The 16,847-nt window shown below is 45.1% G+C and overlaps 1 protein-coding gene across 1 annotated transcript; it reads left to right on the top strand.

Moving 5' to 3' along the window:
- The first annotated feature begins 3,389 nt into the window (after positions 1-3,389).
- Positions 3,390-16,500, top strand: PSMC2 (proteasome 26S subunit, ATPase 2). The gene is made up of 12 exons (XM_065397565.1): positions 3,390-3,527; positions 6,081-6,118; positions 6,766-6,847; positions 10,369-10,468; positions 11,208-11,339; positions 12,114-12,186; positions 12,312-12,407; positions 12,634-12,798; positions 13,647-13,734; positions 15,270-15,472; positions 16,019-16,115; positions 16,206-16,500. Exons 1-12 carry the CDS (start codon positions 3,458-3,460, stop codon positions 16,361-16,363), a joined length of 1,302 nt encoding a protein of 433 aa, XP_065253637.1. The 5' UTR covers positions 3,390-3,457; the 3' UTR covers positions 16,364-16,500.
- Positions 16,501-16,847: the final 347 nt, after the last annotated feature.

Raw genomic sequence — 16,847 nt, forward strand, 5'->3', positions numbered from 1 at the left:
GAGACATTTTAATTCACATTTAATAAAACTTGTATCAAAGGTTGTATCAACTTGCAAAATAGTCCACTACTTTGTTTATGCCAAGTATGTTATTGTATTTTCAAACGCTAAAATGTCATCAAATTAGAAGGACATGCCAAGTTAAATCTTATTTTTAAATAACATTCTTTCCTTTGTCATGAATATGAGGGGAAAGGGGTAGGGTTGCTAGCAGTAAAATACTGAAGTTAAGATTAACTCTTATCATTTATGATGTTAACTCTTTACACATCACTCCCTTGTGACAATGAAATCAAATTGGTTAATTTCACTCTCTGGCCCTCACTGGCATAATAATGCAATATTTGTGTTAAAACCATTAAAGGAGAATGTTCAAATACAACAAAACCAAATAAAATAGGGTACTTCATGAGCTAAATGCTCTTCTATTTATATAACATAGCTTTGCAAAACCTGCATTTTAAGCCTCAACTATATAGTGACTTTTAAATCCTCTTCTTTCTTTTAGATATTAAATTGCTCAGAATTAAACAGATAAAGGATCTGATCCAGAAAACACTTAAGCATGTGCTTAGTTTTGGATTCCAATGGGATTATTTGGAAGAGTAAAGTTAAATGTGTGTAACTGTTTGCAGGATCATGTCCTAAAGTCAGCAAGCAAACAAAAGCATTCCTCACCCCATAAAAGTTCCTACACTGTTGACCCTATGCAATAGCTATGAGAAATGGAAGGGTTGCTTACTGCACAGCATGCCCAAATTAAACGACCAGTTTAAATACTTGCTTTTGACTATCTTGAAATACTGTATTAGATGTTCTATGTACAGTACTTCACTACTTATTCATTAACTCCCTAAAAATACCAATGGTTTGGCACTGATAGCACATATTTAAGTTTAGCAGTGTCCGGCTTCCTGTTAAAGGAGTGGCCTGGGCAATCATTGCTTAAAATCTAGCACAGTCAGTCTAATAGAACTTTGCCAAAAACAGAACCTTTATTTGGAAAACCTATGCAACAACACTTGCTGCAAGTTTGTTAAAGTTGTAAGAACCCTATAAATCACCCTTGGCCCTTAACGATTCTGCAGTCGTTTACATGAAGTCAAAGGCAATAAAGTTAAACACATGCCTAAGTGTCTGTAGGATGATGGCCGTAGTTGGTAGCATATCGAAAGCTGTAGGAGTCTGTGTGTGTTGGAGGAGGGGACATGTGTCTACCTGGCAACCAGGGGCATTTGAGTGCTGGATTGTGCTTGGCGCTGTACAGGGACACACTCCTGTCCCAAGGATTTCTATATTTCTCAGAGGCACGGATGACCTGGCTCGGACAAGCGGAGCTCTGGGCTCAGCTGTTGAGCGCGGGGCGTAACCCAAGCAGCAGCGCGGTCACACCCCGAGTCCCTCGGTGAGTTAGCGCAGACCCGGGGGGCGTGAGCAGGGAGCTGCCAGGGACAGCCGGGGCGGTGCTGCACGGTCACTCCCCGGCCCGAGCCCCCTGGCAGCGGGACCCGGCGCTCCGGAGGTGGCGGGAACGCCGAAAATGACGCGGGGCGGGGGGAGGCCGGGCAGCGGCGGGGGCGGAGCCGCCTGGCCCGGGGTGCCCGTGGGGAGCGGGACAGGGAAGGCACCTACCCGCTGACAGGACTCTGGTGACCGCGGTGACCTGCCCTTCCTCTGCCCCCCTCAGCATCGTGGCGGCCGGGGGGGTGCTCCCAGCTGCGCCCGGGCCGGAGGCTCTGAACTCGCTCGCTCCCTCTCGCCAGTTGCCAGGAGCCGGCGCATGGAGAGATACCCGGCAACCACTTCCGGGTCCCCGCGCGTGTCACGCGCTAACCGGCCCCCCGGGACCCGGCCCCGCAGCCGAACAGGCCCCGCTTGGCGACGTTCTTGCGCTGCGGCTCGGGCAGCCGCTTCCCCCGCTCAGTCACTGTCCTCCAGCCCCTGGCTGGGCGCTCGCTCTGCGCCCCGCCTCCCCCATGCCCCTGTAACGGCCTACCCCTGGCAGGTCAGGGCACAGCGCAGAATTAGCAGCCGTGGGCGGCCAGCAGGAGCCATCCTAAATCTGGGGCCTTTGCGGCCTGCGAAGCACATTCCTCCTGTGGCGGGTCAAGCCAGCACGTTGTCGCAATCTTCCCTCAGTCAGCAGGGTGAGAGAGACCCAGCCTCTCCCCTGACCCCCGGAGCCAGGCCTGACATGATGTTTTAAAATTCTGCATATTTTTCTTAATAAATAAACGTGGAGGCTGCAACATGGCAGTGGGGAGCACGCGCCACTGGCTGCATGGAGGTGGCAGATCACCTTGCAGCTCCCCCACCCCAGCCCACAGCAGCTAAGGCTGCACTTGACACAGCGCAAGGGCCGGGAGTCTGCCCCAGAAACACGCCTGATCCCTGCCCTTCTGCACCAGGCCCAACAAGATAACAAGCGAGAGTAGGGTGACCAGCTAGCAAGTGTGAAAAATCGGGACAGGGGGTGGGGGGCGGGGTAATAGGAGCCTATATATACAAAAAAGCCCCAAATATTGGGACTGTCCCTATAAAACCGGGACATCTGGTCACCCTAAGTGAGACGAACGGAGTCTTGCTTGCACGTCGAATCCAGGCCTCCGATCCAGGTGTGGCGCAGGCAGGCTCAGCCCGGCAAAATCCAAGTGTGGAGGAGCTTAGTGTGGGGGGATCCAGGTGTGGAATTAGAGGGTTCTGTGTGGGGCAATCTGGGTGCAGACATCTTGGTGGGACAATATTTGGTGTTTTGTTTAAAGACCCAGCTCCTGGAGTCAAGTGATTACAGGAGAATCTCAGCTTTCCCTACCAATCAAACAAATCCAGACGTCCAGAGGCGGAGGTGGCTTGAAAAGGCAAAGCTCCCTGCACCCAGGCCTCAGAGCAGAAGGCAAAAGAAAAGATCCCAATGTGCATTTTTAAAACGCTCATGGTCTTTAAGCCAAGCTCCAGCCGCGGTCCCTGCGGGGCGCTCCGGGAGCTGCACACCAGGTGCCCGGTGCAGGAATAATGCTGGTGCCTTGTTTGCCTGCCGCCCTGCTTCCCCTGAGGTGCCGGTGGCTGGGACCCGGGCACGAGGGCGGCGGGCGAGTGCGCTGCCTCGGGCGTGGAGTGGACAAGCAGGCGCAGGCACCCCGCTGGCTGGCACTCGAGGGCGGGGGAAGAAAGCCCTGGGCACCACTCCCTCCCTACCGGAAGCAATGCTGGGGGAACAGAACCCGCTTGCACGAGGCCAGCTTCCGTCTTCCGGCTGGTTGCACCGAATACTGGCCCCCCCCTCCCCCCGCAGGGCTGCTTTCCGGGGCGTGGCGGAAGTGGCCTGGGCCCCCGGGTCAGTCCGGCCGGAGCGGAAGCTGGGTGAGGTGCTGTGTAATGCATCCGGGGGCGGGGCGGCGCCTGCGCAGTGTGACGGAATCGGGAGGAGCCGCTTGAGGGGATCCGTGTGGCTGCCGGGATGCCGGACTATCTGGGCGCCGATCAGCGCAAAACTAAGGAGGAGGAGAAGGAGGATAAACCCATCCGCGGTGAGGGGCCGGGCGGCCGCGGCCTCGGTCTCCCCCCACCCCCAACCCGGGTTGCGGGGCGTCCGGGGCCTGTATCCTGCTCCCTGATCCTGCCCGGGCCCTTCTCCCGCTGCCCTCTGGGCTTCGCTGCGCTGGAGGCACCCGCAGCCGCGCGGGGCCTCGATCTGGCTGGCTGTGCCCGGCCGGCCGGCCTCTAGCCCTGCCGAGCGCCCCGGCCCGGCGAGCTGGGCAGGGAGCCGAGCCGCCGAGTGAGCCTGTGGCTTCCTTAGGCTCGTGCAGGCGGCGCCCAGGGCTCTGGGTCCCACTTGACTTCTGTAGGGCCAGGAGCTGCCCAGACTTCCCCACCCTCCCGTGGGCACTCGGGGACGGCTACGCTGCGCCCGGCCCGCGTCAGCGGACTCGGGCTCCCCGGGCTTCGGCTCCGGGGCTGAAAAAAGGCGGCGTGTGAGCCCGAATGACTACCCAGCAATGTTTACACCCGCAGCTTGAGCCCTGGGAGCCCGAGTCAGCTGACCTGTGCCAACGCAGCTGTGCTTTTATCCCCGTGTGGGGGTACCCTCAAGGGTGGGATCTTCAAAGGGAGTTGGGCATCACAGTGCCGAGAAAAATCACTGAACTCTGCAAAGCCTGAGTTTGGGTCCGCCTCTCCTTATACAATGAGCAGGGGGAGAGAAATGCAATCCACAAACTCAGCATGCTAGGCAGACTGCTGCCCAAGTCAATGGGAGACACTGACCAGAGAGCATAACCTAAACCCCACCACTCTCAAAGATAGGTGCTTAAGTCCAGGCTGGGGGGGAAGTACTTAGCAAAGTGGACCCAGCAATGAGTTAGGGGTCTGCCTCACTCCACAAAACAGGGAGCAGGGGGTTGTGTGCACCCCATAACTTTTAGCCCAATATCACCACTCTCCTGAAAGAAGGGATACCCCTGTTCAAACTTATCTTTCTGGTGGGTGCGCTAACCACTGAGCTACTGGATATTCTCATGTGCGGCTCCATCAGTCTCTCCGTTGAAGGTGTTCCAATGTGGATAAAGGAGTCATTGGAACAGGGGGCTGAACCCTAGAATTCCCATTTCCTGTGTGGGTGCCCTAACTACTGGACTCTCTCTAACCCATTGACTATTTAATGATTTATCTACGTATTGATAAGGTGGGCTGCAGCACTATCACCACCTCCTCCAGCCAGATTTTGAGTGGGACCTGATCCAGTGTGTGTACTCAGAGGCCGCTTGGTGGATTGGGTCCCACATGCGAGATAAGGCCAAATGCCTATCATTCCCCGGTTCATGATTTGCTGTGGAGCTTAGGCGCATACAGGATTAGGTGGGAGTTCCTTGGATCACAGTAGAACCCAAACTGGGACTTAGGTGCCTAGGATTTAGGCACCCAAGTACCTTTGTGGATCCCACCGTTAATGGGTCTAGGCCTCCATTCCCTTTCCATAAAACAGGGGTAATAGCACTTCCCTACCTCCCAGGCGTATTGGGAGGATAACTACATTAAAGGTGTCAAGTATCACGGGGTAGCTGTGTTAGTCTGTATCCACAAAAACAACAAGGAGTCCGGTGGCACCTTAAAGACTAACAGATTTATTTGGGCATAAGCTGCCCCTGACTCCTTGTTACATTAAAGATTGTGAAGCACTTGGCAATCTACTGATGGAAAAAGCACTATATGAGTAAACATCAGCCCCCAGTGCTGTTTGCAATGAGGATCGCTCAGAAATGTGAGCGTCGTGCAGCGAACATGTTTGTGGCTGTGCTCACGCACCAACACCGTCTACCTTGCTGTCAAGCACTGAATAAACTGGGAGGGAATCACGCTTTTTTGGGGACCTCTGTATCTCACCTGCAAAACCTTTGTGTCACGTCCTGCCCTCTAACAATCAAATTATTGGATTGATGTAAAGACTCCTACTCCTTGTTTGTTGGTAACTTCAGCACAAGAGTGTCTCAGATTTTGAAATAGGGTCCTGTTCTTCCCACCTGAAATGTAGTGTTAGGCTGGTAATCAGTATGCTGGTATGCTTCGTGTGCAGGTATGCATTTAGTTATGTACAGTTGTACAAGTACAGTGGTACAAGTATCTATGAGAGGTTAGTATCAGAACAAATGACATCTGGATTTTGGACAATTGTTGAGACTGTCAGGAAGCAGAACTTGATCAGTTTGCTTATTTGTTATTTCCTTTTCTCCAGTCCCTTGTTTATATATAGACTCTTTAGCTCATAAGCTCTTTTGGACAGACTGCTTTCATGTTGGTCATTGAGATGCCTAGCTCAGTGTGGGTGCGTGATAAATAACAATGCAGTACTACTTCATCCCTGCAAGTAGCTGGAGAACTTGCCTAACTCTTGCTTGTCATGGACATCTGGCTTTATTGCATGGTACTCTGGTTTAGTGTTTAAAAAAAACAAAATAACACCAACCCCCTCCCCCCATATTATAGGGGTTCTGTGGGTGTCTGAATTCACATCTTTAGAAACAAAATTAGACACATTTAATTTTGTTCTTACAACTGAAAGCTAATTCTTGTGTATCTTGTTTCAGCATTGGATGAAGGGGATATTGCCTTGCTGAAAACCTATGTAAGTACCCTACATAACTAGAATGATAAAGAAAAACATGAAGATCCAATTAACTAACCGAATCAAGGCAAAACAGTATCTTCCAAACTGATCTTATTTGGAAATAACCAGTAAATCTGTTTCCCTGTTCCTCTTTAAAATTTACTCCATCTCTGCAACCTCTCTCCCCTAAAGCATTTTCTCCCCATCCCAAAAACAACAAAACTCCTACAGATTTAAATATTACTGGTCTGTGAAGGAACTATGACCAAATAACCTAAGTTTGCAATTTCTTGTATTTCTGTTTTAAAATATCTGACCATCAATGGCCTGAATTTCATTTACACTTTACACGTTTAGAGAATTTTATGTGCCTTAGTGTAAACGAAATGGGCCTGAATGTGAGAATAAATTAATATAATTTACGTCTATTTTGGCTCCTGTATGTAACAATGGACCATTTGACTCTGTGTTTTAATATCAGTACTGTTTTTCAAGCCAAATACTGACTTAAAAAACTACATATCAAGGTCAAGTTAATCTCTGAGGTTAACAAATAACTATATTGACCATCTCAACAGAAGTTAGTAACTGTCTAGCATACATAAATATATGTACATGGTTTTTCTTAAGTTACTGAAGTGCATACAATTATTCTTCTGTTCCAGGGCCAGAGCACGTACTCAAGGCAGATTAAGCAGGTAGAAGATGATATTCAGCAGCTACTTAAGAAAATTAATGAGCTCACTGGTATGTGCTTTTCTTAAAGTAAAATTTAATGGAAAGATAATCAAAACCAGGTAGACAACTGTGATTTTTTTATTTCAAAAGAGCAGACTTTGGGAAATTAAGGGAAAGGGTTAAAGAAGTCACCGGACTGAAGAGCTCAAGGACTTAAATGCGGAAGCGGCTTGGAGTTTCTTCAAATCAACTAAACAAAAACTATCTAAAATTTGCATCCCAAGAAAGGGGAAAAGAAACTTGTATGGAAAGGTTCCAGACCCAGCTGTATTAATTACCATATCAAAAGGGTTATTAGGAGTAAGCAGAGAGCCATTAGGGAAGAAAGAGGAGTTGATTAGCAAAGAAAGCTACATCCTGGAGGCTAGTAAACGCAGGAATAACGTGAGAATTGCTAAAAGCCAAGCTGAATTAGTTTTTGCCAAGGAAATTAAAAATAAATAAGTTTTTTAGTTCTATAAATAAAAAGTATACGGAAGGATGAGATTGGGTCACTATGCACTGTGGGATAGGAGATTAAAGATAATCTATGTATGTCCCAAAAACTAAATAAATACTTTGCCTCGGTTTTCAATAACAATGCTAATATGAAATGTGCATGAAGGCAATATGGCTGATGGAAATGAGTGTCTAGAAATGGAAAGTTTCACATATGAGGTGGAAGAAGAATGTAAAGAGTTTAATGTGCTCAATTTGGGGGGCCAGACAGTTTCCATCTCAGAATACTGAAAGAATTGGCACACGTTACTGCTTTCCAGTAGCAAGAATTTTTAATAAATCTATCCGGGGATAATACTGGAGTATAATCAACACCATTCATGTATATAAGAAAGGGGGGGAAATACAGATCTGGGAAATACAGACCAGTTAATCTGACCTCAGTAGTATTCAAGGTTTTAGAACAAATCATGAAGGAAAGAATAATTAAATTCATAGAGGTAATTGGTAAAGAGGAGATAATGCAACATGGTTTTACCAAAGGTAGATCATGCCAGACTAAACTGATTTCCTTTTTTGAGAAAATAACTGATTTTTTTTTTAGATAAGGGAAGTGCATTTGACACAGCACCACATGGGAAATTATTAGTTCAATGAGGGAAGAGGAGATCAGTACAACATTGTAAGGTGGATAAGGAATTGTCTAGATGGGAGTTGGCAGCAGGTTGTGCTGAAAGGTGAATTATTGAACTGGAGTTATGTTACTAGTGGAGTTCCTCGGGGATCGGTCTTGGGACCAATCTTATTTAATATTTTTAGTAATGACCTCAATCAGGATGCCGTGGGCCAGGTGCTGCTGGTGAGTAGATCCCTGTGCGGTTGTATCTGCATCCGATCCACTGTCCGCAAAAATGGTCCGTGGGTATCCGCGGATTTGCAGGGCTCTACTCATCAGTAGGAAGTGACAGAAGAGGAGGGAGACCTGGATGTGTGGGTTAATCACAGGATGACTATGAGCCACCAATGTGATGCAGCTGTGAAAAAGGCAAATGCGATCCTAGGAAGTGTGATTAGGCAAGGCATTTCCAGGAGGGAGAGCGATATTAATGTCATGATAGAAGGCCCTGGTAAGACTTCATTTGGAATGCTGTGTACAATTTTGGTCACCTATGTTCACACAAGATGAATTTAAACTGGAACAGGTGCAGAGAATAGCTACTAGGATGATTGGGGAATGGAAGGCCTATATTGTGAGAGGAGACTGGAAGAGCTTGGCTTGTGTAGTCTCACAAAAAGAAGGCTGAGTGGGGTATGATTTTTCTCTATAAATACATTAGGGGTAAATATCAAGAAGGGTGGAGAGCTAGAAGAGGGTATAAACTGGCCATGAGCAAATTCAGGCTGGAAATTAGAAGAAGGTTTCTGACCATCAGAGGGGTACGGTTCTGGAACAGCCTCCTAATAGGAGGTGTGAGGGCAAACAACTTAACTCGTTTTAAGAGACAGCTGGACAAATTTATGAGTGCAGTTGTATGACAAGGTTGGTTGTGACGGTAGCGGGTATGGCTCAACATCCCTGGGGCTGACTTCCAGTTCTAAAACTTGTGCTTCAGGGTTTCAGCCAATCACAGGCAGGGGTCAGGAAGATATTCCACCTTCCTCTCCAACATGTTCTGTGAAGGTTTTTTTTAATCTTCTTCTGAAGCATCAGGGATGGCCACAGCTGGAGATGAGATGTTGAATGGGGAGGGCAAGGGGCTCGGAGGTGTCACCAAGCATTCTCTCTCTCAGGTGCTTGGCTGGCTGGTTCTTGCTCACATGCTCAGGGTCCTACTCGTGGCCAAGTGTGGTGTCAGGAAGGAATTTTCCTCAGGTCAGATTGTCAGTGGCCATAGGTGTTTTTCTCCTTTGTCTCCAGTGTGTTGGTGCAGGTCAATTGCCAGGATTATTTGGGTATATCTCATGTAATCATTTCTCTGCCATTGCAGGGACTCAGGCACTGGTACACCTCGGTCCTTCCTAATCTCTGCCTGTGGCAAGGATAGTCTAGTCTCCTGTGGGCTGCAGTGCATTGGTCTAATTTTGGTTGTTGGGTTTAGTGTGCAGGTGCTGGGCAGTGTTAATGGCCTGTGATGTACAGGAGGTCAGCCTAGATGATTTAGTGGTCCCTTCTGGCCTTAAACTCTGTGACTGTATGTGCATTATAACTGTAAGTTCACCATGTTATGCTTTCATTAAGTCACATCTTTTGTGAAGCAAAAACTGTGTTATGGATCTCTTACATGTTAAGGGTCTCATTCTGATTTCTTGATCGAATGTCCATCACCTGTAAAACTGGATACTATGCTTGTGTTTATGTATACTTCGTATCTAAGCTCCAGAATTGACTTTAAGACTCTTAAAGGTGATCTGCAAAGGCGAGGTGGAAAATCTGGATTTATGCCCTCTTCTGCTGCTTTATGGTGTGTAAAAAAGCCGGAAAAGTCAATAAAAACACCCCCCCCCTTTTTTTTTGTAACATTAAAAATACCAGGAATATTGACTCTCTCTCTCCCCCCCCCCCCCCCCCCCGTTTTTATGTTGGAAGTGGTGGTGGGCTCAGATGTGTGTTTGTGAGCTCTCAGTTCTGACTTGACAGGCTGAGTGTTGAATCTTAAAAAGGTTTCTTCTTCCAAGTACTTTTATAAAGTTTACAATAGTTTGAATAGAAATCACGTTCCCTCTAAATCATGATTAACTTCACTGGTATGTTTACTGTCATCCTACTAGTTCTCCAGTTGTCCATAAAGTCTGCCAATCAAGAACAAGGTAGACAAGACCTGAGTTTCTAATTAAAAAAAAATAATAATAGGAGGAGGGGGGGGAAAGCTTTTTAGACTCTGTTTCTGGAACATCATGAAATAAACTGGCATAAATCCCGCAGTTTTCCCTTTGCAGGTCAGATTTAAAGTACCAGTAAAAGCTTCCTCTCAGCATATGCTCTCTTCTCTGATGTAACTGGTGGGTAATGTTTGTAGAACACTGAGTGTGAAGTATCATTGATGTGATCAGTGAACTGGCTTTTCCTTCTAACTGTGCTGTCTTCTATGTAGGGATCAAGGAGTCAGACACAGGCCTGGCCCCTCCTGCCCTCTGGGATCTGGCTGCAGATAAGCAAACTCTCCAAAGTGAGCAGCCACTACAGGTAGCCAGGTGTGTATGTTCTGTGGATCCTGTCATATGAGCTATGTGGTATTATAAAAAAAAAAAGCATTTATAATTCTGTTTGCAGCACCTGCCTTTTTTCCACATGACACCTGGTAAAAACTTTAATTGATTCTTATATATTTCTAAGGTGCCACTCACTGTGGTATCTAAATGCTCAGATGTTAACCTTTGTGAAATATGAGAAGTATGCCATAGCTGGAATAGTGATAGAATTATGAGTTGCAGCACTACTAGAACAATAAAATCGCAAACATACCAACTATACGTAAGGCTATGATTTGGTCATGGAAGTCACAGAATCTGTGACTTCCGCAGACCTCTGTGACTTCAGCCTGCAGCCGCTGGGAGCTGCAGGGTACCCCTACCTCCCGTGGTGGCCTGCGGGCAGCGTGGGGAATCTCCTTGCAACTCCCAGTCCCCGTGGATGTGGGGGACCCCCGCAGCTCCCAGCCACACTGGGGCAGGGTACTGGACCCTTCTTCTTTCCTGTTTTGTCATGGACATTTTTAGTAAAAGTCAGGGACAAGGTCAGGCTTCTGTGAATTTTTAATTGCCTGTGACCTATCCTTTTACTAAAAATATCCCTGACAAAATCGTAGCCTTAGCAATATGATTTCATAAAGGCACTTAAAGTACAAACCAAGCATCTTTAGTAATTGATTGATGCTTGTGGAAGTAACAAGAAGCTTCATTTGTCTAACTCGTGGCCTGTCTTTTCTGCTAGGTGTACGAAGATAATCAATGCAGATTCCGAGGATCCCAAGTACATTATCAATGTCAAACAATTTGCCAAATTTGTGGTGGACCTCAGCGATCAGGTAGCACCCACTGACATTGAAGAGGGGATGAGAGTTGGGTAAGTAAAGACGGACTTCTAAGACCAGTAAGTCTAACAGTAGACAGAAGCTTCCTTTCCTTTAAGATGTAATGATTTAGTCTCACAGTTTAGTGTTCTGCAATCAATCATATTTACTGATTAAGTGTCATTGGATATCACTGAAATGTAATTATATACACAGTAGTAGAGTTAGTGGGAAACTTTCTGATGTTTTCTATTGGAAAATGCTGATTTGTCAAAATTGAAATGTTCTGCAGGATGAAATTCCGACAGAAACCAGGCAGGGTTCAGATGGAACCTTGCCTGCCAGGCAGGTTTCAAAACTGTTGGTTTCCTGCCAGCTTGCCCGCCCACCTCCTTGGCAGCCCGGGTTTTCAGGCTCCAAGCACTTCAGCAGGCTAATAGAGAGCAGAGAACTCCAGACTTGCGGCTTTTTGGCACCTGGGGTTCCAGGCTCGTGACTTCTCAGAAGCCTGGAAGCCATGGATGCCTAGGCTTCCCAGCTGCCCACCTGGTGGCCTGCTGCAGTTCTGGGAAGCTCAGGGGTCTTGGAAATGTTTCCAAATGTCCAAAGTGCTGTTTCTACTTTTTCAAAACAGACTTTGGAATTCCTTTCCATGGGAATTCTTAGTTTCTTAGGGATGGGCTCAGGCTGATGCTGGAGAAAAGAGAACTAGCAGGATTTTACCCCCTTCACATTACAGGGTTTTTTTTGTTTAAATTATAGTTCAGTTGTGTTAGCGTAAGGAGTATTAAAATGAAAATAATGCTCTTCTTACACCTTCCCACCAGTGTGGACAGAAACAAGTATCAGATCCATATCCCCTTGCCTCCAAAGATTGACCCAACAGTTACTATGATGCAGGTGAGAACTCCCTTTGCTTATTATGCTTTTTCAAACTTGCTTAACTTTAAACGTTGACGTCTCTGGGTGAATTCTGCTATTGCAATAGCAAGTTGTTCAAATGTGCATTTATCTGTGTTATGCAGGTAGAGGAAAAACCTGATGTCACTTACAGCGATGTTGGTGGTTGCAAAGAACAGATTGAAAAGCTGAGAGAGGTGGTTGAAACCCCTCTGCTTCATGTAAGTAACTCATAGATTGTGACTCAATGTTTTGATAACATTTTCTTCATATGATGACTTGCCATGCCTTTCCAAGTACTGAGATGTCTGAATGTAAACATCCCAGCAAAGCTAAAAGTAGCGTTTCAGTGAAAATGGACTGGCTTATTTTTTATTTCATTAGTAAAGCTGATTTATCACCAATCTGCACAGAAAGATTCTAATCTCCTGTTTCTTCCCTTCGCAGCCTGAGAGGTTTGTTAACCTTGGGATTGAGCCCCCCAAAGGAGTACTTCTCTTTGGGCCACCTGGTACAGGCAAAACCCTCTGTGCCCGTGCTGTTGCTAACAGGACTGATGCCTGCTTCATCAGAGTGATTGGATCTGAATTGGTGCAGAAATATGTAGGAGAGGTAATACCAAACACTATGTAAAAGGTGGAGCAAACTGCAAACTCCAAGTGGTGGAGGCCAAGCATTTTAATAGACATTGCAGCTAAATGAACTAAGTTTCGTAGACTCAAAGAGGCATAAAAACTACCAAGCATATAATTGCAGGTAATAGTCTGACAACCCTAAAAGAATGAAATCTCAAAATCTTGGTTACTCTACATCTGAAATTTTCAAAAGCAATCATTGGCATTAGCTCAGCGCTGAATGGTTTGAAAATCCCACCCTGAATTATCATTAAACTTCTCACAGAAGTGACTCAAACCCATTGTGGCCTCACACAGTTCTAGTGAATGGAGTAATCTTAAAATTTGTGATGCCTGTAGCTGTTTGGGTTTTTTGTGTGTGTGGGGGGGTCTTGAAATATAACCAGGTTGCTGCTCCATACTCACAAACTCTGCACCAGTTCCTGGCAGCACTGGATAAAGTAGGTGCATGCCACTGTGTAGACTGTACAAGGGGAACCAGATAGCTGAGAGGTTTGGTGATGGCATATGATGCCTTTTGCCCCTAGGTCATGTTGGAAGTCAAAAATTATCGTTTGATACTTGGTCAGTAGCCTGTATGAAAGAGATGATCATCTCTGTTCAATTCTCAGTAGGACAATGTCCATATAAAAAACCACCATGATAGCTGGCTCATAGTAGTATCTCATAGTAGCAGCTAAGAGAGGGTAGATCTAAAACTTGAACTACTTGCCCCACCTATATAGGTGGTCTCTGTAGTTCAGGGTTGAGTTGTATGTGGCTTCACTGTTTGCTTTAAAATCTTTACTTGAGCCAGCCTGTAACAAAATCTTATCCTCTTATTAGGGAGCTCGAATGGTTCGTGAACTCTTTGAAATGGCCAGAACTAAGAAAGCTTGCCTTATATTCTTTGATGAAATCGATGCCATTGGAGGTATGCTTGCAGCATGCATAGTTTTTTATTCTTGATATAGCGAACTTTAAAAAATATTACATGCCAATTCCTTGATTTTATAATTCTCTTTTCACAATGTAATTCCTCGTTATCAGGACTTGCATTCCATAAATCACAGCTTTGTAAATCATTAAAACTTAGGAAAACTGTCACTCTAACCTCAGTTCAGCTATATTTACTGCAGAGGGAACTATCAAGAAATAGTTAATAAAATCTGAACACATTTAATCCTGAACAGAAGTAATTTATTTCCATAATCAAAATACAAAGTGACTAAACTTAAGGTAGGATCTCTTACAAATACGGTACAAGCAAGTTGCTGTACAATTTAATTCTTAAACATTTTTCTTAAATGTTTAACAAAAAAATTAAACAATGTAAACTTAACATTTCTTCACACTTCTGAAACTGAGATCTGTTTTCCTCAATAAAATCTCTTCCCATTTATTTGTGTGTCTTTAATGGTGCCAACGTATTTTGCTATATGGATTTTGTAAACCTAAGAAAAATAGGTGTGTTCCTCATTGACGATAGCAATACCCATCTCTCTCAGGGCTTGTCTACATCAGTGTTTTTCAACCTTTTTTTGGGCAAAGGCACACTTGTTTCATGAAAAAAATCACGAGGCACACCACCATTAGAAAATGTTAAAAAATTTAACTCTGTGCCTATATTGACTATATATAAAGTAATTCTCTTGAATAGGAATCAAATAAACACAAAGAAAGTATTTTATAATTACTTTATTATGAAATAGTAAGTAAACAGAAATATGAAAAATTATAAAATACTTTATTCAGTGCGCAACCTGGGCCTGTTTGGCTGAACACAAAGCTGATATTCTGAGCTATTTATAGTCCTTAACATCAGTGGTGGGATTCAAAAATTTTAGTAACCAGTTCCGACATTCAAGCATGGTTTAATATTTTTTTCCCACGGCACACCAGGCAACATCTCGCGGCACACTAGTGTGCCACGGAACAGTGGTTGAAAAACACTGGTCTACATTACCCGCTGGATCGATGGGCAGTGATTGATCCAGCGGGGGGTCGATTTATCGCGTCTAGTCTAGACGCAATAAATCGACTGCCGAGCACTCTCCCGTCAACTCCAGTAGTCCACCAGGGTGAGAGGCGCAGGGGGAGTCGACGGGAGAGGGTCAGCCGTCGACTTACCGCAGTGAAGACACCACGGTAAGAAGATCTAAGTACGTCGACTTTAGCTACGTTATTCATGTAGCTGAAGTGGCATAACTTAGATGGATTCCCCCCCCAGTGTAGACCAGGCCTCACACAAGGGATACAAATATTTTGCCTGCTTATCTTCCTCTTATTTGGAATGCATCATCTTCAGCTAAGAAAGGATAAACCATTTTGTTTTGGTAATTGTCATGCATTCATATACAGCTGTGACTGTTGATATAACATATCTGTCTTGGTAACGGCAATGGGATTTATCCTCACTAGAAAAGTGCCTTTTCTACGTCTTGATGTGCAATGGTCTTTTCTCTGCAGGTGCTCGTTTTGATGATGGGGCTGGAGGAGACAATGAAGTGCAGCGTACTATGCTGGAGCTGATCAACCAACTGGATGGATTTGATCCAAGAGGCAATATTAAAGTGCTGATGGCAACAAACAGACCTGATACTTTGGATCCAGCACTGATGAGGCCCGGGAGACTGGACAGGAAGATTGAATTTAGCTTACCTGATCTTGAGGTTAGAACTGCTTGTTTTCAATGCTAAGCAAACGGAGACAGCAAAGCAGTAGTTGTTTCAGACCTTAATATTCTGCTGCAGTTTAGAGAGAGATAATACAAGCACCTCTCAAGGAGCTGCACACTTGAAGTTCAAATGTGCAAAAAAAAGCATGAGAGTCCATCCCCCCAGGCAAAGCCCTGAACAGTAGCTGTGCTTTGCAGTGTACTCCCAACTCAACAAATCTAGACTCTATTGGACCAAGTCAGAAAGTAGGTTATAAAGTTTTAGCCCCCTCCTCTCTTGATTTGCATTACAAAGAGAGAGGAGGTCTCGTGTGATGACTTGTCAGAGCACTTCTAATTAGTATCTTTACTGTGTGCCATAAACTCTTTGCTTTCTATTACTCAAATAGGCCAGTTCAGAAATAGCGTTACGGTTTCCTACCAGTAGGTGGAGTAGGAAACTAGACTGAAGGGGTGTTCCACAGGCTGAGTACTCTACTTCACTTCCTATCTCCCTGCATCAATTCTTCTCTCTCACACCCTCAAATTTCTGGTTTTTTAGGGACGAACTCACATATTCAAGATTCATGCTCGTTCAATGAGTGTTGAAAGAGACATAAGATTTGAGTTGTTGGCTCGACTGTGTCCTAATAGCACAGGTAAGTTGAATCCTGCGACGTACACTGTTTGGTTTTTGTGTAAGTGCGCAATGTGCAGGTGTTAAATCCATCTGTCCTCTTCTTTGAAAGGTGCTGAAATTCGCAGTGTCTGCACAGAGGCAGGCATGTTTGCCATCAGAGCACGTCGAAAAATCGCTACAGAGAAAGACTTCTTAGAAGCTGTGAACAAAGTCATTAAGTCGTATGCAAAATTCAGTGCTACGCCCAGATACATGACCTACAACTAACTTCTTGAAATTAAAGGAAAATATGTTCCTATTGTTAATCTTGCTATTAAACAAAAAGCCTGAGTAACTATTCAGGGTGTGTTTGCTATCTAATCTCGTTCTGAGTCTAGAAATAAAATACATCATTCCAAATGACAGGCTGGTAGGTAGTTTTTTCTTTTTTAAGTGTGTTCAACACTAATTAATCAGTGCTGTAGCAGAAAATAATGCAAAACGCTGAGATTCAGTCAGGGATGGTTACAACCCTGCAAAACCTGCTACAAACTTAACAGTAAAACCAATTAGATTTTAAGTTTAATATGCAATCCAAATCCACTGTTTTTAAACGTTTTCTTGCTGTCAAGCTTCTGGTGGTGCCCCCAGCATGCTAAGTGTGGTACACAAAAAGAAGGCACTATCCCTATCATTACAACTTAAAACAAACCAAGTAGCATGGAGGGTGTAACATAAAAATGTGGTGCTAGGTTACTATTAAAAGTGAAAA

The sequence above is a fragment of the Emys orbicularis genome, chromosome 1, assembly GCF_028017835.1.
Source record: "Emys orbicularis isolate rEmyOrb1 chromosome 1, rEmyOrb1.hap1, whole genome shotgun sequence".
Taxonomy (NCBI): Eukaryota; Metazoa; Chordata; order Testudines; family Emydidae; genus Emys; species Emys orbicularis.